Source organism: Labeo rohita, chromosome 25 (assembly GCF_022985175.1).
Source record: "Labeo rohita strain BAU-BD-2019 chromosome 25, IGBB_LRoh.1.0, whole genome shotgun sequence".
Taxonomy (NCBI): Eukaryota; Metazoa; Chordata; class Actinopteri; order Cypriniformes; family Cyprinidae; genus Labeo; species Labeo rohita.
In genome coordinates, this window is record NC_066893.1 from 11,572,241 (window position 1) to 11,599,320 (window position 27,080).

General features: G+C 35.7%; 1 protein-coding gene and 1 long non-coding RNA gene across 3 annotated transcripts in view; one reads left to right on the plus strand and one right to left on the minus strand.

Annotated features, from left to right (window-relative positions):
- The first annotated feature begins 2,121 nt into the window (after positions 1–2,121).
- Positions 2,122–27,080, plus strand: part of LOC127157144 (uncharacterized) — a 39,946-nt gene continuing 14,987 nt past the window's right edge. Inside the window, exon 1 of the long non-coding RNA XR_007825836.1 lies at positions 2,122–2,230. This is a non-coding gene — a long non-coding RNA (uncharacterized LOC127157144). The remainder of the gene's footprint in view (positions 2,231–27,080) is intronic.
- hcn4l (hyperpolarization activated cyclic nucleotide-gated potassium channel 4l) overlaps positions 2,442–27,080 on the minus strand; it is a 43,139-nt gene continuing 18,500 nt past the window's right edge. The window contains exons 3-9 of one of the 2 annotated variants that reach the window (XR_007825835.1): positions 26,320–26,481; positions 20,554–20,772; positions 13,506–13,652; positions 13,161–13,401; positions 7,243–7,407; positions 4,683–6,415; positions 2,442–4,457 (exon numbers count right to left, since the gene is read on the minus strand). Coding sequence is in view for 1 of the 2 variants with exons in the window: in XM_051100396.1 (XP_050956353.1) it covers positions 4,866–6,415; positions 7,243–7,407; positions 13,161–13,401; positions 13,506–13,652; positions 20,554–20,772; positions 26,320–26,481 (2,484 nt within the window). In the remaining variant the exon portion in view is untranslated. Of the gene's footprint in view, positions 6,416–7,242; positions 7,408–13,160; positions 13,402–13,505; positions 13,653–20,553; positions 20,773–26,319; positions 26,482–27,080 lie in introns of both variants that reach the window. The other variant, XM_051100396.1, reaches the window with a different exon arrangement.

Here is a 27,080-nt window from a genome sequence, read left to right on the forward strand (position 1 = left end):
CACTGGAGCTACATCAAGTGTCAGAAGCGCTGGAATCAAGGCTCAATAACTGAGAGTGCATTGGTTTTTCAAGGACGCGACCTTGTGATTCTCTCCTTCTGTGGCTGTGTTACAAAAGCCATATGTGCTCATGATGATGTATGAATGCTAGAAATGCAAATTAGGGCTGTCAATCGATTCAACATTTTGATAGAGTCACAATAACTACATTTAATGTGTTAATATTAACTATTATGAAATATAATATCGGTATTTTCACCTTATTTGTCAACGAAGAATTAATTCTGTCATTAATTATCCTTCCGAACTCGTAAGACTCGTTTTTTTCACGACACGTCATCAGTCGGCCATATTGGCGGTACTGAATGTAAACAATGCCACTGGAAGCGAACAAAACTCGCATATTTAGCTGATTATTGCTGCTGAAAATGGTAAATTATTGTCATGTTTTGGGTTGTACTAACCGGTCAGACCGCGAAAAACATTTGGAGAGTACTAAAGACTGGCAAAAGTTATAACAAATCATGGAGAAGAGTGCAAAAACCCGTCTGAGGAAACAAAATGAGTTTGTGGTTGGCCAAACTGAACCAGGCTTTCCAAAGCATCTTGATGACATTAATGTTTGTTCTTATCATTTCCGTTCAGGTAGGTGAAATTTTACTAATATCTTAATTAATACTGTTTGCACGTATCTTTACCACCTGTTAACTTTCCCAGCAGGCACACAACGTCATAAGACGCTGATATTTGGTTAAATTTCGGTTGCGACATCGGCTGACCAAAATTTAGACAGCATAAATTTAGACATAAATTAGCAGAACAACATATTCAGTCGTACATTAACCGTCAAACCATGCTGTTGTTTACATCTGAGTATCGCCAAAATGGCCAAACATCTGGGTAACTGACCAAATCGTGACGTAAGTGCAAACACTCTATAGACTGCAACGGAACTGCATTTTCATGAGCAATAAAAGGTAGTAAGGATATCGATAAAGCAGTCCATGTGACATCAGTGGTTCAACCGAAATCTTATGAAGCTACGAGAATACTTTTTGTGTGCAAAGTAAACAATGACTTTATTCAACAATTTGTTCTCTTCCGTGTGAGTCAAGGTGCAGTCTCAACAGTACCACGCATGTGTGTGCGTCCACATGCACAAAGTCGTTATTTTTGTGTTCTTTGCACACAAAAAGTTTTCTTGTAAATTCAGAAAATTAACGTTTGAACCACTGATGTCAAAAATGGACTATTTTAACAATGTTCTTACTACCTTTCTGGACCTTTGAATGTTTTGTTGCTGTCTATGAAGGGTCAAAAAGCTCTCAGATTTCATCAAAAAATATCTTAATTTGTGTTCTGAAGATAAACAAATGCCTTATGGGTTTGGAACGACAAGAGGGTGAGTAATGACAGAATTTAAATTTTTGGGTGAACTAACGTTAAGCAATTTCCTGTCAGTGTGCCAGACTTCCTGTTTATTAGCTACTACAGGTAAACAACTCGAACAGTAACTAACATAAAACTATTTGTGCTGCAGTGCAAACCAGTATGTGTACTTCAGCCTAATGGTAGTAAATTATATAATACAATAACAAATACCAGTTTACAACATCAAGCGCTATAACAGATGTCCATGCCTGCTCTTACTTTAAAGAAATAGTTTGCCCAAAATGAAAATTTGCTAAAAATGTACTCACTTTTAGGCCGTTATTGATGTAGATGAGTTTGTGTCTTCGTACAAACAGATTTGGAGAAATTTAGCATTACGTCACTTAATCACCAACGGATGCTCTGCAGTGAATGGGTGCCGTCAAAATGAGAGTCCATACAGCTGATAAAACCATCTACAAGTAATCCACATAACTCCAGCCCATCAATTATTTGTCTTGTTAAGTGAAACGCAGCATCTCTAGAATATATCCTCTGTAATATATCCGTAATATTGCTTTCTCCAATGGAGAAATTCATCTTGTCTGAATCAGGAGAGAAATATGCAGAAATCAACCACCATAAAAACAGTCCAAAACAGCTCTAAACAGTTAAAATGCCTTAATGATAAGATGCTACAGATGTACTAGAATTGTATTGATCACATGTGAATTGTTGTTTTGATCAGCAGGTTGAACACTCATTCTGACGGCAGCCATTCACTGTAGAGGATCCATTGATGAGCAAGTGACGTAATGCTAAATTTCTCCAAATCTGTATCATCTTGGATGGCTTAAGGGTGAGTGAATTTTCAGCACATTTTTATTTTTGAGTAGCATTTGTTTTATTAAAAAAAACTAATAAATGTTGTAAAACAATAAAATATGAGGATGACCTTTACTCAAGATGCTACCTGTTGGAGAGAAAGAGAAATAAAGGACACGGACGTAACAAAGAAAAACAATAAAATTTAATTTCTTTACAATTATTTATCGATTAACATAGTTCAAATGAAATATCATATAGCTATACTCATGAATATTCGTACATACATGATTATTCAGTATTCATGATGAACATTATATTCTGTAATATTTTGAATCTGAAGCATGTTAGTCATATTACATATTGTTACCATAATTATCATCATTATAATCATGATACAGTGAAACACTGACCAAATATGGCAAGTCTGGTCATCTTCCAACTCAAAATAAATAAATAAATAAATAAATAAATAACTGACGGCAGTGGTTCATATCCCATGTGAAAATATTGCACTAATATGTCTATGAGTTCTGAACGGGACATATTCCAGGAGGAAGCTGGTTAGGATGGAAGAACTTTTTTTTTTGTTGTTGTTTTTGGATGAACTGAAAGTGCACTGTAGACTGATGCATAATGACACAACTTGTCCATCGTAGATATGCCATACGGCTTAAACACTTTCCCATACAGTGACCATAAATTCTGGACAAATTTTGGATTATTACAATTCTCGAAAACCAAAAGGAATGAGCATCCTTTATGAAGACATAGAGGGTACCGATTTTGTTGATGGGGTTATAAATGCTACCGTGAAACAATCATTAAAGATACCTCACTTTGGTTGTGATAAATAATAAATGCACAGAATATTATAAAATGCTACAACATAAATGCACAGTAAAACATGCATACACACACTCAGACCTGAAAAAGAGAAATATTACAGTGTAATGTTTTGTGTGCTCTGTAATACTAACAAAAAGCTCTTTGATGCTTTGATATTTAACTCATTAATATTCAACATCACATATACCACTCTCATTTGCATTTTGCCTTGCAATTTTATCCGACTTCAATGCAGGGAATGATGTTAACTCGGGGTCTGAAAATTAAAATAATGATATGATAATCAAATGCATATTGCAAGAATGGAAGAGAATTGAGAGCGGAAGGACCAAGCGATGCATGATGACAGTATCTGCAGACTGATGATGACAGTATATAGATTAAATCATGAATATATAGATTAACAAAACAAACACATACACAATAAATAGATATATACATAGACATGTATTAGAAAATCATATAAATTATACAATATATAATAACCTGGGACAAAGCAGGGAATTTTCATGATCCACCTGTGTAAGCTTTGCTCAAAAGGAAGGACACTTAGAAAAATACTATTCCTCCTTTTACCACCAGCCACATATGGCATATCATAGCAGGCGCTAGGCTAACTATTGTGTTGTTTTTGTTATTTTAGTCTGCTGTACCTCTGGTTAAAAATGTTTCATTTCACAGATATGAAATATAATACATACTAACCAAAACATGTATTGCACAACCAGAAAGCATATATAACCTCATGCAAATTGTGGGGTATAGGCTTACTGCATTATACAAAATGTGCATCTGAACAGAAATGAAACGTACCAACCCAAATTCAAACTGGTCTTAACTCATAAGCTTTGGTAACTGCAGTGGGCTTTTTTTTATAACTGCGTCATATTCGTAGTGTCGTTGCCATTGTCACAATCACCCATTATCTTTTGTTTGACAGGAAGAAAGCTGCAATTTACAGTTCAACCTCCGTGCATGTACAAAAACCAAGCATACAGTTTTATTGCTTAAGTACTGCACAAGTTCACATACAAAGCACATACAAAATGATTGCAAAACATTCTTAATATTCTCGGTTCTGTTGTGGAAGTGAGGGGTGTCGTTCCCTGGTGTCCAGACACTAAGGCAGTATTGTTACAAAAAGGAAAGGCCATAGATACTGAGCAGTACCTCTTTGTCAGCAAGGAGGTATGTATGGGGTCAAGGTCTAGCGGAAAGATCATACTAGGTCTAGATAATTGGGATGTTGAGGGCTAGGCTTGTTTGTGCATGTGTGCACCTGTGTGTGTATATATCTGTGCCACCTGCCCGGAGAGACCTGTACGGCGTGTTCTTTCACAGTGACAGATGATGCCCGACTGATGAAGTGCGACGAATGTAGCTTTGCTTCCCTGACCCAGCATAATTCCCTCCTTTAAAAAGAGCACACTATTATAACATGACAATAGCAATCGCTCGCGCACACACACGCACAATCACAAACACACATACGTCCGTTAGAATTATTACTTTTTTTTTTTGTTTGTTTTTGTTTTTTTTTGGAAGTCATAATTTGCATATCCCTATACAGTCTTATCATCAGACAATAATATTGCAAAAATTACTGACAGAACTTGGAAGACAAATTTAAGTCACACCTTCATTCTTCGGTCAGTTTTGTTAGTCCCTCTCCTTCTTTTGGCATAACAAATAGGGAAGTCATTGGACCGACAGAAATCCAAGTAGATGAACATACACCCTCCTTCTCTGGTGAGAAATGTCAGTGTCTTTGACGTATTAAAAAACGTTACTCACTCATCGTAGGAGGGTGCAATCCATTCTCACAAGTTCGATGGGAGTTTGGGGTGCAAGCTTGGAGTCCCAGGGGTGGACCTGTCACTAGATCCATGGGCTGGTGACCCACCTGAGGACCCAGTCTGAGTTATGGACAACTTGGAAGTTTGTCTCGAAAGGACAACGTGACCAGGTATTGAGCTAAATGGTTTCATAAGGGCAGGGGGTGATGGGAGCGGCGAGTAACCTGAAGCAGATCCTCTATGATGGGATAAGTCCGGTGGTTGTGGTCCTCTTCCTACTGGCTTGGACTTTTCAGGTAGTCCTGGTGTAGGGAGAGACACGGAAATGGTGCTTAAGTCATGGGATGGTAGGTCAACTAGAGATCCGCCTCTTTCTCTTGATTGAGGTGGTGGTGGCAAGAGTGTCTGAGGGGTAAGGAGCGAACTTTGGGATCCAGAGATGCTAGGAGGGTGGCTGTGGACGGATATTCTCATCTTCTCCACTGTGGGACTCTGGCATGTCGGACTCCAGGCTGAAGGTGTGCTACATGGGGATGCATTTCCGGACCCATATTGTGCAAGGGAAGCAAGAGCGGATGGTTCTTGGGAAAACTGGGAAAGTACATCCGGCTGTAGAGCAATCTGAGAAGGTTGGGACGGAACACTTGTTGGACTTGGGACTTGTTCAATAACGCTCCTGGGGCGGACAGGGGACACTGTTATAGGAGACTGAGAGGCTGTCCTTGCAACTTTATTTAAGTCTTGAATTGGTTTTGTTGGTTGAGGATTTGGCTGAGCCGAATGCAGCTGGGTCAGGATGGGACTTACTGAGTGCGCTATCAAAGGAGTAAGGGTGGACGCAGGGGGAACTGCAAGCTGGACGGCCTCTCCTCCGATTGCCCCTTGTTGGAAGAACCCAGGAAGTGATGCAGCAATGCCGGGGAAAGAAGCCTGAGGAAGGTGTGGTTGAGAATGAAGCTGGGCAATGTTGAAGTCTTTGGAGCCATGGGAGGCAAGGGGTCTATGGGGGAAAAAGGAAGACTCTGTGATGTTGGAGGTGGTGGTGGTGACTGTTGTTGTAATGGTGGATGGCAGGGAGCTGGAGGACGGTGGCGGAGGAGTGGAGGTAGATGATCTCTCGGTCCTGAGTGTGTCCAGAATTGGGGTTTCTATACAGGAGCTGAATTGCGAGCTGGTTGAGGAGGAGCCACCAAATGCAGCAGCACCCGAAAGTGCAGTTGGGAACCTTTTTACATACCCTGGCTGGTCTTTCAGTGAGCCAAGTAACGGGACAGGGGGTCGGAAGAGGGTATGGGGCAAATGGGGGTGGCGAGTTAGGGCAATGGCGACTGAAGTGGTGGCTGCGGCAGCTTGTAGAGGAGCCTGAATAAGAGGTGCCCAGATGACGGGGGTGTGGGAAGATGGAGTCGGTGCTGGGTGAGGAGCTGGAGGAGGTGTCTGCATGAGATGGGCACAATGAGCCATATCCCTATCATGCTGTACAATCTGCTGGATGATCTCATTTTCTTGGTAGTTCAGAACTCCGGAATTGAGATCCCGCTGGACTTTGTGCTGGAGCACAGAGTTACGCTTTCCTGTGAAGACATAAAGGAAGACAGAAATGCATGGATAACTATTTTGGTTTAAGTTATAAATATGCAAAAATTAACATGTTTATTTCATTTGGTTAATATGAAATGGTTCCTTGCTTCAACTGGCAAATCCAGTCAAATGGTTGCACTCAGTGAGCTACTGACGTTACTTGTTGCTATTTTAACTGCAACACAATTTGAAAAATAAAATACCGATACGGCACCACATTTTGCGGCTTTTGGTTGTATTTTTCAGTCGAAAGGCAACAAATGGAAGTCTTCACTTTGGCCATAAGAGAAGAAAAAAAGAATGCCTGTGGACAAATAAAACTTCATAAAGACCTGCATCTTTGTTCTCTTCACTTTAGCCCTGATGCCTTTGAGGTTTTTAGTAGACCACAGCTACTAAAAGAACTTACAAATGGCAGAGACAAGAAACGCTAGATGCCATCCTGGCATCCGTATCAGTATTTTATTTGTATTCCGAGTTGTATTACAATAAAAATAGCAACAGGTAGCACCAGTAGCTCACAGAGTGCAACCATTTCACATCACTGAAATTCACATCACTCTACAGGAAAGTTGCACTCTAGGAGCAGGTATGGACACCCCTGATTTAAGCCACAGGGGTTGTTGGATAAATTTACTTTATTTATTTACCAATAGCCATTTTTTTTCCTCATCGAATATCCTGTTTCAATTATAGTATATCACATTATGCAAGTAAAAACCAAGGGACAAGATGTGATCACTTATTAAACTCCGCACTCTTCAAGGACATCTCAGAGCAGCTGTGAAAAACACAGGCCTACTGAACTGACAGCTCTCACCTATGCGGTCAAGCCGATCGAGGGCTACGGTCTCAAAGGCGCGTCGCATCATGGGGTACTCCTCCAACACCTCGTTGAAATGGTCCACAGAGAGCGAGTACAGACGACAGTATGTGTCGGCTCTTACGCTGGCTGTTCTTCTGCCTCGAGTCAGCAAACAGATCTCTGTGGAAGTTTAGCAAATTGAAGACCACACGGGAAGAACATGTATCCTACTCTTTTTGTAAAAGCAACCATGCGGAAAGAACATGTACAATTTTAAGTATATATATGCGTTTTATGTATATAAATAATAGAATGAATGACAAGTAAATAAATGAATGTATAAATGGGTATACCCTAGTATCCAGCCCCTAACTGAGCATTAAACATAAATGTTTTTCAGGCCTAAGTTTAGAGCACTCCAGCACTATTAATATGTGCATAAATTCACAATAGTGGGCACCATGAATTAAATATACTTGCTGTATACTTGCTGCAGTGACTCAGACTGTATATACTTCGAGGCTGCTTTTTTGAATGGTCTTTTTTAATCTGTACCCAGAGCATTAAAATACCATTTTGACAGCTTAGAGTTGTACTCAGCCATCATCTGTCCAGTCAGATCACAGAGTAAAAGCTCTATCTCAAATGCAGAGGAAATTTCTAAGCAGGAGGTTTGAGGAAAGGACACAGGGGACTGTCAACACTAATGTGGTAATTGGGTGTTCCCAGTCAGTATCTCGCCTTCGCACCTAAGAAATACAGTTTTACTGTGTTCCTAAAAGTTCACAGACTAGTTCTTACCATTTTTAAAAGCTAAAGAAGTGAATTTGTGTGATTCTCTGTACACTTTCATGGGAATTGTACAGTTGAAGCTGCTAAGCACTGTTACCCATTCTGCTATCTCCCACAAAGTTTCACCACTAAATTGCACAAATTAGATCAGTTTTTTCTTGTTTTAAGCATAAATCTAGTAATGTCTTAAAGGGACAGTTAAATGAAAATTCTGTCATTATTTACTTACCTTTATTAGGAGCACCGAGACAAGTTGCCAGGCCACCGGAATTTATTTGAATATATGTGGGATTAGTAGCAGAAATCATACAATGTGTTATCCTCACAGGATAATAATATTTCACGTCTTTGATTGCATTCATTAGGCCTATTTGTAGTGCACAAGCCACCCAATAATAGCAATAAGCTTTGTGCTTTTGGTATTTTTAATTTAAAACAAATTCTCAGCTTTCAAAATCTGACCGTTTTATAGCAAAATACCAACAATGTGTCTTGCAATAATGTGTTTTTCATGCTCTTTAATGTGGTCTGACAGATTGCTGTATTCATGTGAATCAATTGACTTTTCAATTACAATGAGACATTCGTTTTATTAAATTATACTGTTTTCTTTGTGAAAATTCCACCACAAACTCTGCGAAAACGTCAGTGACGTCCAAACTTTGATTTCTCACATGTATTTAATTAAAAACAACAATAAAACATTTTAAAGGTTGAAGTGGACTTGTTAACATAAAACATATTGTTGTCTTTTCTGAGGTATATAAGTGACTATTCACAAGCTGTTTTATTCATGGTATAATACAGGAAATGATTGAAAATAATATTTAACGCCGCCAATCGCAATAATTTTGTGCTTTGTTGCTTTTAATACAGCTCAGCTTTCAAATTCTATCAGTTTTATCATGAAATACAAATTATAAATGTGTTTTTTTCTTATTATTTCAAGTTTATAGCATGATATAAACTTGAAGGAACATCACAAGGAATACAAAACAAACAAACAAAAAAAAAGCCTAATTTAATAAAATGAATATCTCCACTTAAACTGAGGCGAATACAGCGATCTTTCCTGCCACATTAAAGAGCGTGAAAAACACTATTGTAAGACATATTGTTTGTATTTCGCTATAAAACTAAAGAGATTTTGAAAGGTGAGACTTTGAAATATCTCCCGGTGCTCCCAATCCAGGCCATTTGTAGGCACAACAAGCTAGAATATACTCTCAAAATATTATAACTTTAATCTTGTAATTGCTACAATTGAATTCTTGTCATTTTCTTGACTTAGCTTGACTTTATTGTCAAAACATTTTGACTTTGTTTTCATAATTTCAACTTTACTCATGAAATATTTTGACTTTACTTATGAAATATTTCAACTTGACGCGTGAAATATTTCAGTTTTACTCTCGCAATATTTCGACTTTATTCTCAATATTTTGACTTTACTCGTGAAATATTTTGATTTTACTCATGAAATATTTTGACTTTACACGTGAAATATTTCTACTTTACTCTCGAAATATGTCGACTTTACTCTGAATATTTCGACTTTACTCGTAATATTTCGACTTTACTCATGAAATATTTTGACTTTACTCATGAAATATTTTGACTTTACTCGTGAAATATTTCGATTTTACTCACAAAATATTTCGACTTTACACGTGAAATACGACTTTACACGTGAAATATTTCGACTTTACTCTCAAAATATGTCGACTTTGCTCGTAATACTTCGATATTTTGACTTTACTCATGAAATATTTCGACTTTACTCATGAAATATTTTGACTTTACTCATATTTCGACTTTTCTTCTGAAATATTTTGACTTTACTTGTGAAATATTTCGATTTTACTCACAAAATATTTCGACTTTACTCTCAGGAATATTTCGACTTTACTCTCAAAATATTACGACTTTACTCTCGGAATATTTCGACTTTATGGTCGTAATTTAGACTTTATTTATCGTAATATTTCGACTTTATTCTCGTAATATTGTGAGTTTATTTTTGTAATATTTCAACTTCATTCTCATAAAATTTGGACTTTAATCTTGTAATCTTCATTTTTTTGAAAATAATGACTTGATACAAATTTATTTTATCAATGTCCTTACTAGCTTTCTGGGTCTTGAACGTGTTGCTTTGCTGTCTATGCAGGGTCAGAAAGCTGTTGGATTTCATCAAAAATATCTTAATATGTGTTCTGAAGATAAATGAAGATCTTACAGGTTTGAAACGACATGAGGGTGAATAATTAATGACAGAATTTTCATTTCTGGGTGAACGATCCCTTTAAAACAAGCACTTGTTAATAAACCTAATTCTAAATATATTCTGATCAAAACTAATTTGAATTCTGATTGGATGACACATGTAGCATGTGCTCTGGTTCATTCTGGCTGTCAGACTGTCAGTTTTACTGCTCCAGATGGCTATTTCATTGATATTTTAGGTAGTAAGAACATTTTATGTGTTGTATTCCAATTATAATAGCTTATATTCACTTTTAAGATTATTAAGACATTTTTGAATGCTTGCATGTGTGCAGCTGATATTTATGATGGGCACTGAAGAATAAGAATACTATGAGGATAAACAAGGTGCTGTTGGACTTTTAAGAAGATGAAATGGTGTTGCTTGGGAAAGACAGAGGGGTAGAGGAGGCTGTAGAGAATATTTTTCTATATTTTTTTTTTTATCTTTTTCTCTCGTCTAGTCATCATGGCCAGAGTCATAAAGAACATGCTGCCAAGAACCACTCTATCAAAGTACACGCACTAACTAACACACATCCTGAGGTGGAAAGGGGGAGAAAGAGAAACACAAATAAAGAATCAATAGCTCGGTTTCCATCCAGAGTTGCAAATTTAACTTATGTGCGAAACAAATATTGCATAAAACATTTGTGAATAAGCACAGTTTCCAAAGAGAACAAAATCGTCACTTCCTGATAAACTGGCACTATGTATCACTAAGAAAAGTAGGACAAGCCACTGAATATTATGCGTTCATCGCTTTCGGAGATGGATGCCTGCTGTTTGGGAATGCAGTTGAGTTATTTTATTATTCTGGGAGGCAATTATACAGAAATACTTTGATGACAGACTTTGCATACGGGCATTTCAGAATGACCGTAACAACATTTTAGATGCTGTGGAACGAGATTGGTCTGCTGGTTAGTCAGTTTGCCATCCTGTAGCACAAAGTCACATTTTTTTTTGGATGTGCATGAAGGAATTTATTCGGCAAATGCGTTTCCTATTATTGCCGTTAACTCTTTTTCGCACAAGTCAAAAACCACCTCAAGCGAGCGTAACAACTTTTTTTTGCAAATCATTGGATTTTTATTCAAAATATGGCATTTCCATCACTCATTTCTGATGCGATATTTAAAAATGTGCATACAGGGTGATAAAAACATAGCTAGTGACATGGTGCATAAAAATATAAATGCACCGTGGTTTTGAACAAGTTACTACAGTAATACCAATGTTTTAGACTCTATTATGAAGCTTTCCATTGCGATTCATTTCATTTAACAAAGTCAAATTTCTTAAAAATTAATTGTACACAAAGTTAAAATAACCTAATTAAAAGAGTAAAACATATAGCAGATAAATAAATAAATTATATGCATTACCATTCAAAAGTTTAGTTTTTTTAATGCTTTTTTAAAAAGGCATCTTATGCTCACCAAGCCTGCATTTACTTGATCAACAATACAACAAAAACTGTAATATTGTGAAACATTATTATAACTAAAAATGTAAAATATAATTTTAAATTTTAAATTTACTCCTGTAATATCAAAGCTGAATTTTCAGCTTCATTACTCCAGTCTTCAGAGTCACATGATCCTTCAGAAATCATTTTAATATGCTGATCAATGTTCAAAACAGTTTTGCTGCTTAATATTTTTGTGGAAACTGAAAGATTTTTTCAAGATTCTCTGATGAATATAGCTAAAGTTCAGAAGAAGAGCTGGAACAGCAATTATTTTAAATATAAATGACTCTTAATGCATCCTTGCTTCTTTAAAAATAAATCATACCAACCTCAAATTCTGAATGGGTTGTGTATATATATAATTTTGTGCTGTTTCGCATTCTATTTTTCATAAACAGTTAAACAGTAGGCAGTATACTTTGCATGGTATAATACTAGTATTACTAGTATAGAAAGAACAGATGACATATGGGGACTGAGCAAGCTCAGTACTAGGCCAGAATCCAGACTGCTCCTCCTTTCTGCACTTTCACACAGGGTTTATGGGAAAAGAGATTATGAGCGGCTTGTTGAACATGTAATGACCTCAAACGAGCCCAGGCAGAAGGAAAGGGTTTTTTTGGAAAATATGATGACATTTTTTTTTTTCTTGACTAAATCTGCAGCTCACTGATAGCACAAACTACTTAGTTGTGATCCCAGAACCGCACAGGAGACAGTAATAGAGTTTATAATGGCACAGAACGCCGGGAAAGAGGCTAGCTTGCATTCGGAGACCAGGTGGTGTATAATTTATTTCTAAATATTTGCATCACCCTCATTTTCTTCAGAAAATAGAGCATGTTGATTTGTTTGGTAGACTCACTATTTGCATACAAGGTAAACTATAGTGTGAATAAATTGTGTTTTTGCAATTTAAAAGTCATAGACAACATATAAATGATGCCTTCATAAATGCCAAAATTAAAAACAGAAAGTGTATAAGAAAAAAAAACAAACAAACAAAAAAAAGTAAATCCATGTGGATTTGTACAATGGGAGCTGTAATGAGAAAAACTGCAGTGAACAGCCTCTGATGACAAGGCTCAACTCAAACTGTTATCTTCCCCTCCTTCCTCAATCTTGTGAGGGAAATTAATTTCATGAATGGTTAACTTATGCTGGGTGAGGAATTTCCCCAGGCTCCGAAAGCGTGGCCATTCACTGATTTGGTTCCCTGGGAGAACCAGCCGATAACACTGAAGAACACGGTGGTACCAGCCTGAACGTTAAGCACTTAAAACCTCTCTAATAAAAACACAAACTTATTTGCTGCAAGATCTGCATTAGCTTCTAAAAGAAAGTGATTTTTCCTAAGCAACTAAAGTTGCCTCAAACCATCCAAAGATAACTCTTGTCTTACCTCCAAAATACGATCCGTCTGAGATCTTTGTCTCTTTGCTGCCCTTCGTCAGAACAGTTAGTACACCGTGTTGGATGAAATACATCTTCTTGCCGACGGTCCCCTCTCTGATAATGTAATCTCCTGGCTGGAACACCTCGAAACGTAACTTGGTGAGCATGGAGGTCACAAAGTTGGGATCCGCGTTTGCAAACAACGGCATGGTGGCCACAAGCTTTCGACAGTTAAAACTAATGATTTCCTGTAAATGAAAAATAGAAAAGTATGTGGATAGTATTGTTCATTATTAGAATGCAAACTATGGAATGAAAGTATACACTAACTGGCTTGTTTGTTATTACTGACCTCTCTGAGTGGTTCGTTCAATTCTCCCAGAATGCTCTCCTCGTCGAACATCTTCCCCTGATAGCGATGCTCATAGTAATCATGAATCCTCTGGCGCATGTCTGCAGGAAGTTTGTGGAAGGACATGTACTGCTCCACCTGCTTATACTGTATGAATAAAAATGACATATACACTATTGTCAACCTGAATATTACATATTTATCTACATGGTTAGCAACAATAGTCAAAAAAATTATATATGAATGTGAATGGAAATGCTTTGAAATGGTTTGTTTTGTTTTTTCCAAACAAGTGTCACATGTAAATTAAAACTTTTTGAATCTTTTGATTTGGCAACAACCCCAAGACTCTAATCTAAGATCGTACAGGGTAAACTGAAATTTCTGATCTTTTTTTGCTATTGGTTTTTGTTTTGGACACCAAACAAGGGTCACATGTCAATTAGAACAATCTTTGATTGAATCTTTTGAATTGGCAACAATTCTAAGATCCTACAGGATAAACTGAAATGTCTCCGTTTGGTCAAATTTATATATTTATTTGTTTATTTCTTCTTGACTTTATTTGGTTTTACATTTGATCCCATGAGGGTCCTTATCGAATGGTTTCAAATAATTAAAGAAATCTCATTGTTTGGTATCCAAACCCAAACAAAACAGCAAAGAAAGCAAAGCAAAACAAAAAAGCAAAACAAATAGGAAAGCAAAAACGACAGAACAGAAATTTCATTTCAATCAAAGATCCTGTAGGATCTTAGTTTGTCCAGCAAAGTCTTAGGATTGTTGCCAAATCAAAGATTGTTTCTGAACTAAATCTAAAAATCTAATTGACACATGACCCTTGTTTGGTATCCAAAACAAAACAAAACAACAAAAAACAAAACAAAAAACAGCAAAGAAAGCAAAACATAAAGCAAACGCAAAAACGATCAAACAGAAATTATAGTTTATCCCGTAGGATCTTAGTTTATCTAGTATCTTAGGATTGTTGCCAAATCACAGATTGTTTCAAAACCAAATCTAAAACTCTAATTTGCACGTGACCCTTGTCTGGAAAACATGAAACAAAACAAAAAAACAGCAAAGAAAGCAAAACAAAGCAAACGCAAAAAAGATCAAACAGAAATGATAGTTTATCCCGTAGGATCTTAGTTTATCTAGTATTTTAGGATTGTTGCCGATTGTTTTCAAACCAAATCTAAAACTCTAATTGACGTGACTCTTTTTTTGGTTTCCAAAACAAAAAGCAAAAAAGATCAAATAGAGACATTTTGGTTTATCCTATTTGGCAACAATCCTAAGAGTACTGGATAAACACATGACTCTTGTTTGGCATCCCAAACAAAACAAAACAATAAAAACAAAACACAAAAAAACTCTAATTTGCACATGACCCTTGTTTGGAAAACAAACAAACAAACAAACAAAAAAAACAACAGCAAAGAAAGCAAAACAAAAAGCAATAGCAAAAAAGATCAAACACAGAAATTTTTGTTTATCCTGTAGGATCTTAGTTTATCCAGCGAAGTCTTAGGATTGTTGCCAAATCAAAGATTGTTTCCAACCCAAATCTAAAAATTAAATAGACATGTGACCATTGTTTGGTATCTAAAACAAAACAAAACAAAACAGGAAAGAAAGCAAAAGCAAAAGCAAAAAGATCAAACACAGAAATTTTAGTTTATTTCATAGGACCTTGGTTTACCAGTAGAATTCTAGAATTGTTGCCAAATCAAAGATTGTTTCCAAATCAAATGTAAAAACCGATTTAACATGTGACCCTTGTTTGGCATCCAAAACAAAAAAAAGCAAAACAAAACGCAAAAAAGATCAGAGAAATTTAAGTTTATCCCGTAGGATCTTAGTTCATCTAGAACAGTGGTTCTCAACTCCAGTCCTCGGGGGCCCACTGCTCTGCACATTTTGTGTGTTTCTGAATCTGACACACTCAGTTCAGTTCATGGATCTTTCTCCTAACGAGCTAATGATCTGAATCAGGTGTGTTAAATGAGGGAGACATACAAAATGTGCAGAGCAGTGGGCCTGGAGAACTGGAGTTGAGAGCCACTGATCTAGCAGAGTCTTTGGACTGTTGCCAAATCAAAGATTGTTTCTGAACTAAATCTTAAATTCTAATTGACACATGACCCTTGTTTGGTATCCAAAACATAAAGAAAACGCAAAAGCAAAAAGGATCAGAGAAATTTTAGTTTATCCCATAGGATCTTAGTTTATCCAGTGTTCTGACTGACAAAAATCTAATTGACATGGGACCTTTATTTAATATCCAAAAGAAAGCAAAACAAAAAGCAAAAGCAAAAAAAGATCAAAAAGAAATGTTAGTTTATTCCGTAGGACCTTAGTTTATCCAGTAGGATCCTAGAATTGTTGCCAAATCAAAGATTGTAAAAATCAAATTAACACGTGACCCTTGTTTGGTATCCAAAACAAAAAAAGCAAAAGCAAAAAAGATCAGAGAAATTTCAGTTTATCCCGTAGGATCTTAGTTCATCTAGAGTCTTAGGACTGTTGCCAAATCAAAGATTGTTTCTGAACTAAGTCTTAAATTCTAATTGACATGTGACCCTCGTTTGGTATCCAAAACATAAACAAAACACAAAAGCAAAAAGGATCAGAGAAATTTCAGTTTATCCCATAGGATCTTAGTTTATCCAGTAGTCTGATTGACAAAAATCTACTTGACATGGGACCTTTGTTTGGTATCCAAAACAAAACAGAAAGCAAAACAAACGAACAAACAAACAAACAAACAAAAATCAAACAAAACACAAACACACACACAAACAAAACACGAAGCAATGCAATACAAAACTAAATTTTTTTTAGTTTTCAGATAAAAAAAGGTTTGTTCATTATCACAAACATCTATTTTTTTTAAACAGCATCATTTGCATAAGGACAATGGTAGTACAAATATGCTAATTATTCATTACCATAGTACTGGATATGACAAAATACTGTGATTTCTGTAAATACTGCATCATGATTGCCATCTGATACCATCGCTTTACAATGGTACTGTCATTTCCTTTTTAAAGGATCACAGTCCAATACAGTATTTTTGTTCTTGGAACAAAGGCGCTCTCAGTAATCCATTGTCTTTTTAAAAGTCTTGTCGTGTATGATTTTATGATTAGGTGTAAATAGTCTCTAAACCGCCCGTAGACCCAGAGGTGTTGTCTCTAGCTACACAGCCACCGATAAATAAATATTGACTAAACGTCTTGCAAAACAATAGCTCGGTCAGTGTAACTGTCCGGCTCTATATTTACAGCAGTCTTCCCAGGCTCCATTTGCAAAGCTCGGCAGTATTTTCACATCAGCGGCCATCTCCCCATTTATCATTGTCTTTCTGTTTGTCCCGCTCCCGAGCCTGTCTCTTTCACTTCGAGGAAGGGCGTACAGTATTGATAGGGTTTATTTTACGCACGATCCCCTTGTACTGTCTCTTTGTTATTTCATTCGCGTCTCCGAAACCGGCAGCGAGCGTCTGCGGCACTGCGGCTCGGCGACGCTACGCCTCCGCTGTCCTTTCTAATAAACTTTGTTCTGTCACTAGCCATTTCGCTTTCTCTCTCCCGCTTCCATGAACTCCTGTCTCGGCTGTCGACGGTAGCCGGTTCCAATGTGCCCTTCACCACATGCTAATGTTCCTGCCATGTCAGCTGTGAACATCTCACCGGCGCAGGCACGCTCGGTCTCTCCGAGTGGCTCTTCTATTATCATATTCAAGGGCAGGGGACAAAGCCAGCAGGATGAGTTCAAACAACAGGAAATAATGTCACGCTATACAGTTAGGTTTCAACTGCCGAGCCCGGGCGAGGGTGTGAAGTCGCTCGCCGAAATGCCAGCGTAAGGCGAGCATGACTCATGGTGTCGGGGAAGGAAAAAAAAAAAAAAAGAAGTGTGTCATTGGAATTCGTCCTTTTTCTGGAAATGGATGCCGGTAATCGCATTGACACTGAGGAGAGCGGTGTGGAAGCCCAAATACAGCAGGTAATGAAATCGGCAGCTAAGTTAACAGGACAAATTGACAACTTCAGACGTTTTTATCCCAGTTGAACTCCTAACCGAATCTTCCTCTCTCTCTCCCGGTGTGTTTGCGTCTTCAAAACCCTCTCGAACAGATGTGGAGAGGAGCTCTAAATTATGTACTGTGAAACCATAATCAAAAGCGTTGGCCTTCATGCATTCAGCTTTCAGGAAAACAAAACACACAAGCAAAGGCCGCGTCGTTTTTAGAGGGAAGAGGAGGAAACCTCACATCAATACGCGCTGCTGTATCAACAATGCAAGTTGCCACGACAACCGCGGTCGGGCTGAATTGACTTGAATCTTTTAACGCAGCAGAGGTCAAAGCACTTGTATTTTCTTCTCATAGAAAATGACAACAGTTCAATTACCACTCCAGCACACTTGCAGGCACGCTAAAACCGAGTATCGATCACCGCAGAGGTCAGAAACCTCCGCGACTCGCTCAAAACGCAAACCGCTCAAAACTCACGAACCCTTGTCGTTTTTTTCCATTTTTCTTTCCACTCATCTGCTCGTGACCCTGGTTTTTCTATTTTTAAACAGGACTTCAAAGATGTTCTCGGATCTCGGAGTGAGAAAATTTTGTCTGCTGGGAAATCTTTACAATGCTCAACAAAGTGAGAAACGGCAGCTGCCCACCCTCATTAAAATGATCTTTGCCTTAATTGCTGGCTTACCAGCGAAGATTGTATTTTTGGGGTTTTCCATTAGTATATATTTTCTGCAATTCTAAAAGGAATATAGGAGATGTTTTAACATTTTAACTACTAACCTGTTACATGTTTGAAGCTTAAATGCACCATCAATATAATATAATGTAATACACCACCTTTAAAACGTTTGGTGTTAGTAAGATATTTAAGATATTTTAAATAAATGAATACTTTATTAAGCAAGGTTCTTGAAATTATCAAAAGTGGCAGTAAAGAGATTTATAATGTTACAAAATATTTTATTTAAAAAAAAAAAAATGGTTTCCACAAAAATGTTAAAGGAACACTCCACTTTTTTGAAAATAGGCTAATTTTTTAACTCCCCTAGAGTTAAACAGTTGAGTTTTATCGATCTGGAATCCATTTAGCCGATCTCAGGTCTGGTGGTAGCACTTTTAACATAGATCATTGAATCCGATTAGACCGTTAGCATGTCGCTCAAAAATGACCAAAGAGTTTTGATATTTTTCCTATTTAAAACTCGACTCTTCTGTAGTTACACTGTGTACAAAGACGGACAAAAAATGAAAAGTTGTGATTTTATAGGTCGATATGGTTAGGAACTATACTCTCATTTCGGCATAATAATCAAGGAACTTTGCTGCCGTACCATGGGTGGAGCAGGCGCAATGATATTACACAGCCGTCAACTCTGCATCTACACAAACTTAGTGCCGGTCACTTTCAGGCACTGCCTAATATCATTGCGCCTGCTGCACTCATGGTACAGCAGCAAAGTTCCTTGATTATATTTATAAATTTACTTTTTTATGTTTATGATAAATTGTTTATTTCATAACTATGAAACTAGTAATTATAACAAATACTGTGTCAATGGTCCCTGATTATATTTTTGATCAGTTTATTTTTTACACTTTATTTTTAAATTATACTACTTTTATTTGTAAATATGTGAACGTAGTGTAATGTAAATTATATAAATATTATTCATATATTATAATTTATACAATTATTTAGTAATATATTAAATAATAATATATATTATTAAATATTATATTAAGACAATATTTATAATACATTAAACATTTTTTTAAATAATTTTACATATTTTTATTTCATAATTGTGAAACTATAAATTATAAACAGTTACAATGTCCCTAACTGTATTTTTGATCAGAAAACACTTTAAAAAAATCTTATCAATCCCAAATATACTTTATATTTTAAATTATACTACTTCTATATGTAATTAAATTATATAAATAATATTCAGATATTATAATTTATACAATTTTTTAGAATATATTTAGCAATATATGATTTAATAATATACAGTTTCATAATACACTTAAAAAAAATTTATTTATTTATTTATTTATTTATTTATTTTTTACAATTTTACATTTTTATTATTAGATTTTTTCATAATTGCGAAACTAGTAAATTGTATGCAATAAAATAAATATAAGTACTACTTTTATATGTTAATATGTGAGCATACAGAAATGTAAATTATAATATTCATATATTACAATTTATACATATATTTAACAACTATTTATTATTTGACAGTGTATAATATTGTTAAATATTATATTTTAAGATAAGACTTAACATACATTTATAATTTTTTTTTGTTTACATTTTTTATAATGTTAGATTTTTATGATTTTTATAATTATTATTTCATAACTATAAAACTAGTAATTATAAATACTGTGGTAAATACAATGGTCCCTAACTGTATAACAGCAGTATAATTTTATATAAAAATATTGATTTGATTAGAAAACACTTTCATATGTAAATATGTAAATTATTATTAATATGCACATATTATAATTTATATAATTGGATATTATTTCATAATATATATTGTTAAACATTATATTTTAAGACAATATTTACTTTTTAAAAAACCTTTTTAATCAGATTTTTATAATTATATTTTTATTTCACAACTAGGAATTATAAATACCGTTAAATACGGTCCCTAACTGTATTTTTGATCAGAAATACAATAAGACAATCTTATCAAGGCCAAATAAACTTCATATATTACATTAAACTATTTTTATATATAAATATGTGAATATAGAAATTGCTGAAATCTTTGATGAAAAAAGCACAAATTTTACTGAGCAGAGTATGTATCATTGTTAGCTTATTTATGAGGGAAGAATTGCCCCAAGCACCCTTAAATTATTCTACAATAAAGTGCAAAACAATTCATTTTACATCGCAATGCATGCAAACAACCACACTTTAGCCTCCCAGACCCAACTGATTTCATCACCTCCTCTTTTTTTTTTACTAACCTTCTCCTGGTACTGCCTGCGTGAGGAGTCCAGTGATTGAATGAGGGCGGTTGCGTGGCCCACAAACATGGCATAGCAGGTTGCGCCCACGATCATGCTGAGGATGGTCAGCCACACATCCGTCATGCCCACAGGAGGGTACATGCCATACCCGATACACAGCATGTGGCTCATGGCCTTAAACAGGGCGTAAGAGTACTGCTGACCCCATGTGTCATTCTGTGAGGACAGAGAGAGCGGGGAAGAGATAAAGAGAAAAAAGAACCCAAATTAAAGCAGGAATATAATTACGAGCATGAAAGACGGCAATTGTGATAGAGCGCAAAAGAAATAGGAGAGACAGTGAAAGAGGGACAAAACGTGTCGTGAAGGGACAAAGGTACGGACCAATGAGAGCGAGAGGAGAGAAAATAGTGTCGCGAATGACAGAATGTGAGACCGCGAGAAAGTGTTAAGACTGGAAAAAAAAGTGACAGTGTTTCTATATATTTCTGACAGGACTCAGAAGGAGCTGGAGTAAAGGCCAGAGAGAGAGAGAAAGGGAAATATCACGTCCTTTAGCAGAAGGGTCATTACGAACACTGCATGCGCTTTCTTGATATCAGAAGATGGAGGAAAGCAGAAGGTACTGTTTTACAAATGCTAATGAAGCATAGTCACGGACGGTGTTCGTCTTTTAGCAAAATGAGTCACTCGGCCTGGCACTTTTGGGCCAAACACTTATCATGCAGGTCCAGGATATGATGCAGCTGGCCTCATTTCAGTCAAAAATACTACTTTTACCAATTCCAGGTTTAATATGGATGCCAGTTTCAGCCTCAGAGTACAAAAAAATGAAAAGCAATTAAAACTTGATATCTCACAATTGACCCTTGAGTTTGATTGACATGTGATCTGACCAATCAGAATGCAGAATCTGCCATTTTGTCTGACAAACAAACCAGACAGAAGAGTAGATTAGATTGGTGGATTTGAACTTGGCAAAATTTTATGTATATGTTCTGATGTTTATTCATGTTTATTTTGTGCAATAACGAGTGAAGAAGAAGAGATGATCGGTTCACATTCAACATCTTTCACGACACATTAAAGAGCCACTTTTGTTTCTTTTAATTTCAACTTTATATTTCACAATATTGTGACATTTCACTTCATTTGTAATACTGGACCACAAAACCAGTCGTAAGGGTCAGTTTTTTGAAACTGAGATTTAAACAACATTTGAAAGTGAAAAATAAGCGTTCCATTGATGTATGGTTTGTTAGGATAGGACAATATTTGGCCGAGATACAACTATTTGAAAATCTGGAATATGAGGGTGCAAAAAAAATAAAATAAAAATAAAAAATAAAGAGAAAACTGCCTTTAAAGTTGTGCAAATTAAGTTCTTATCAATGCATATTACTAATCAAAAATTAAGTTTTGATATATTTATGGTAGGAAATTTACAAAATATCTTCAAGGAACATAATCTTTACTTAATATCCTAATGACTTTGGCATAAAAGAAAAAATTATAATTTTGACCCATTTAGTGTATTTTTGGCTATTGCTACAAATATACCCGCACTACTTATGACTGGTTTTTAGTGGTCCAGGGTCACGTATCTCGAAAAATGCAACTTTTCTTTTCATTTACAACTTTGTATTGCCCAGTTGTGACTTTATTTTATAATATGACTTTATCTTGCAATGGTAACACATGTTTCTCATAACTACAACTTTTGTTTCAGTAAATGCAGCTTTTTTTCCTCATAATTGTGATTTTATATTTCACAATGTAACTCTATATTGCAAAACTGACTTTCATCTCATAATTCAGGGCTCTACGCTTCTTTTTAGGAGCACTTTAGGAACACAGTCAAAACTAGCTCCTTCTAATCAATAATCAAAAAATCTGATCAAAAATTAGCTTTCCTATTATGAGGTGATATTTGACTCCTTAAAGGAGCCGCTGAAAATGCAGTGGATTACGTTTGTTTGTGAAGGGAATGCACCTCCCGATCTACATATATCCGTCTATGTTCGCGCAAATCATTCGCGATCCAGATTCACTTACAGCAGAAGTGAGTGTAAGATCGCCTTTCCGAATAATGTGCTAGTTAGCAAGGTTAGCGGCTAAACACGGTTAAATGCGGCAAAAGTAAACAGAGAAGAGAGGGGCGGGGTGAGCAGAGCCCATTAACATTTAAAGCAACCTCGACCAGAACAGGATGAACTGTGCAAAACTGATTTTGGCAAGGTAAAAAGGGTGTTGTTTTACACTACCATTGAGAATTTTTAACCAAAGTATATTATAGACTTTTCATTAAGACCCTAAAGAATCATATTAACTTGTGGAAAATGGTCATTTGATGGCCCCTTTAAAGTGATTTACAGAGGAATTTTGTTTTTACCTTTGTAATGCCGTTTTTCTAACTTCATTAGTAGCATGTCATCTTTTAGTATAATAAGAATAAGTTACCAATCAAATGAAATCAGTATTAACAAAATTAATTTGTACTAAAGAGGTGGCACTGAAAAACAAAAAAGTGGCTTGTAGGTGTATTTTCATATGTTTAATGAGGTTCAGAGGTGGCATGAGTGCAAACAAATTCATAAATTCATGTTGAGATTAATGTTTTAAATGTAAACTTTTGAAACTAAATAATGAAACTAAAACTGCCAGTAGGTGGTGGCAAGTCACTGATTTAATTACTGAATCATTCATTCATTTGATTCATTTGAACAGCTGATTCATTCAGAAATAAAGCAAGTGGAAATTGAATCATTGACTCACTAGATTCATGTAAAAAAACACGTTCAGTCATAAATGAAACACCGCTGTGTTTAAATGGAGATGCGCAACGGCTCAGTTGTGACTTGACTACTTTTGACAAAAAATAGAGCAATAGTCAGGCAATAGTGTTATAGTCAGACAATGTAAGTCACTTAATATTCACTTCTTGTTTATTTAACTGTTGTATTAAATCAGTATCACATTTTCAAACTCACTTAAAAATCATTAAAAGCTGTCACTCATGTTAGTTCATCGCAATCTCACAAAGTTCCATTATAATTAATGAAGCTCTCTACACTGCACAGTCAATCTCTTATTTACACTCTCTCTACTCTTTGTTTATGAAAGGATTCATCAGATATATCTGTGATACATTACTCAATGTTGCAAAAACACGTAGAAACCTTTGAAGCTCCCCTCAGCGCAAACACAAATACGTTGATCGGGTCAGTCATACTGGTGCTCCTAATCATTTTTTCATAGTTGAACGCAGTAGTTTTGGTTGCACCATAAAGCCTTGTAATTGCCACTTTATTTCTCATATTTCTGACTTCATGTGTCATAATGTGGCTTTTTATCTTGCAGTTTGACTTTATATCTTCCAACTGTGGTTTGCGACTTTGTTACTTATAATTGTGACTTTATATCTCAAAATTGCAACTATTTCTTTTAAGTTGGATTTTATACATCCCAATTGTGTATTTGCAACTTTATATTTTACAACATGGCTTCATATTGAAAAATCTGACTTTATATGTCATAATGTGGCTTTTTATCTTGCAGCTGTGGCTTTGCATCTGGCAACTGCAAATTGTTACTTGTTATAATTGTTATTATTTAATTGACTTTATCTCTCACAATCTGACTTTATATCTTACAAACTGACTTAATATCTCAAAACTGCCTACTTCCTTTAACTCTGACTTAACTCTTTATATCTCATACTTGTGACTATTTTCACAATAGCAACCCAATTTCTTGTAATCACAGGTTTGTTTCTTATAATTGCAACTTTTGTTTTCTCATAATTTCAACGTTATATTTCACGATTTGGCTTTATATTGTGAGAATTCATTTTATATCTCAAAACTCCAACTTCTTTTAATTTACGACTTTGTGTTGCCCAGGTGTGACTTTATATTGAATAATATGATTTTTAATCATGTTTCTCATACACTAATACAGTATTTTTTCATAAATGCAACAGTTTCTCATAACTGTGACATTATATTTAACAATGCAACTCTATATTGCAAAATCTGACATTTTATCTCATAATTACCACTTTTCTCAATATTGTAATTATTTCTTATAACTCTGACTTTATATCTCCCAATTGTAATTCTATATTTTACATTCTGACTTGCAATTATGACTTTTTCCTGTAATTACGACTTTATATTTCAAAATGTGGCAAAATCTGACTTTGTGTCATCCTGTGGCTTTTTACCTTGCAATGTGACTTTACATCTCTGGCTTTTCTTCTGGCAATTGCAACTTTATTTCTTATAATTCTGACTTTATATGTCATAATGTGGATTTTTATCTTGCAATTTGACTTTATATCTCCCAACTGTGGCTTGCAACTTTGTTATAATTGTGACTTTATATCTCACAATTTGACTGTACACCTTAAAATGAGACTTTATGTCTCAAAATTGTGACTATTTATTTTAACTCTGACTATATCTCTAAATTGCGATGCTATATTTCACAATGTGACTTGCAGTTGTGATTTTGTTTCTAGTAATTGCAACTTCAATTTCTTGAAATTGCAACTTTATATCTCAAAAAATGTGACTTCATATGTCACGATTTGGCAATTTTTTAATTTTCTTATAATTGTGACTTTATATTTCGCATGTGACTTTATTAAGAAAAATCTGACTTTTTATCTCATAATTGCCACTATAATCCCATAATTCTGATGTTGTCACAATCTGACTTTATGCCTCAAAATCTGACTTTATATGTCCAAAATGCCACTATTTATTTTAACTCTGACTTTATATCTCTGAATTAAGATTCTATATTTTACAATGTGACTTGTAATTTAATAAAACTTTATTTTTTACATGTCTTTATATTGCAAAATCTAAAATCTCAAACCTGACACTTTATGTCTCAAAAATGTTACTTTATATCTCACAATATGATTTCATATCTCTCAATTTGGATATGCTACAATTGTAATTTGCGTTTCCTTTAATTCTTTCCCTGCAAAGTAAGAGATTTTACAACTTTCCGTATTTTCACTGTTATACACTCAGGGGGCGCTATTACGCATCTTCTGAATGAGAACAGAATCTCCCTATCAAGAACTCAGGCAAGGAAGACGCAGAAAAGAATAATACAAAAATAATACAATCATTACCAATAAACAGCATATAAATAAAAAAATCTGCGTCATGTTACTGAGTGAAATGTCGGTGGTAAAAGTGGCAAAGGACTGTGCAAGATGATAAAGATTTTCTCAGCTTTTTGCTTTTTTATGAAACACATTCAAGTGTTGATAAAAAAAAGAATGCTTGAAGCTAGAATAAAACAGATTTTTTCATTTGTTTAGAAGTAGAAGCTCTATTCTTTATTTTGATGTATTGCATGTTCAGATATTCAACAAAATATTCTGGGGGCCATGAAAATGTAGTGAAAATGATCAAAAACGCTGGCAGGGAAAGAGTTTTTATTTTGCAATTGCACCTTTGTTTTTCACAATTGTAACTCACAATGTGGCTTTATTTCTCAAGGTAAAATTGATCTCACGATTTATTTTTTACTCTGAGGTGAAAACAGCCTTCCATAATTCAAAATCTTTCATCCAGGCCATTTATTCTGTTTTGCAGCAGTATAAACAGCTATTCTATTCTGCTGCATTTATATCTTCGGATTTAAACCTGAAAACGTGGATGTTGGGATTAATAAATCATTGGGAGCTGTGCCAATGGAAAATAAAGAGAAAACAGACACGGATCGGCCCTTCACACTTACCACCATTTTGTTTTTGGCCACCCAGCAGTCTGAAGGGAAATCTTGCAGCATGGGCACCAAGAACTGCAAGCATCCGTCCCAGTGGCACAGCAACAGCATCATTCCAATGAGATTCACAATGCGCACCATGGCGCTAGCCAGGTCGTAGGTCATGTGAAAAATCTAAAAGGAAAAGAGGTCAGAGATGTGCGCCCATGATGGCAGAACTAGAATATGCCGCATTGGGTCACAATTAAGATTTAATCCTCACTCAGTTCTAGGCCACATTGTCCTTAAGCTGGTTTTTAGTAGCGAACCGCTGGGCTTGTGGAGTATTACATAAGGTACTGTATCTTTTCTGCTAATGTCACTAATAGTTCCTAGGAGATCAGTGGGAGGCCAAACGAGAGGCTGATGTTACCCACAATCCATAACGGCACCGATGCACCACCCCCCAGTGGACAAAAAGGCGGCGTTACCAAATAGCAGTAATTAAAGTGCGGAATCCAATAGATTTCCGTTAACTCGCAAGGTGGAGGGCCGATAGGGTTGAGCGATCGAAGCAATTAAAGGGTCATGGTGCACGCTTTTAACTTTGCCGTGGACAAACAATGGTTAGGTTGAGTAACACGTTGCTGCCTGTAATCGTGGCTAATTGCGGCTTGATTTAGAAGCAGCTATTCTTTGGCAGGGCTAAAATTAAATCCACGTGATGGCAAAGCAGTCCCTGATTTTCACATGTGACTGTGAAGTTAATGTGACTTTCTGTCTATTATGGCTGA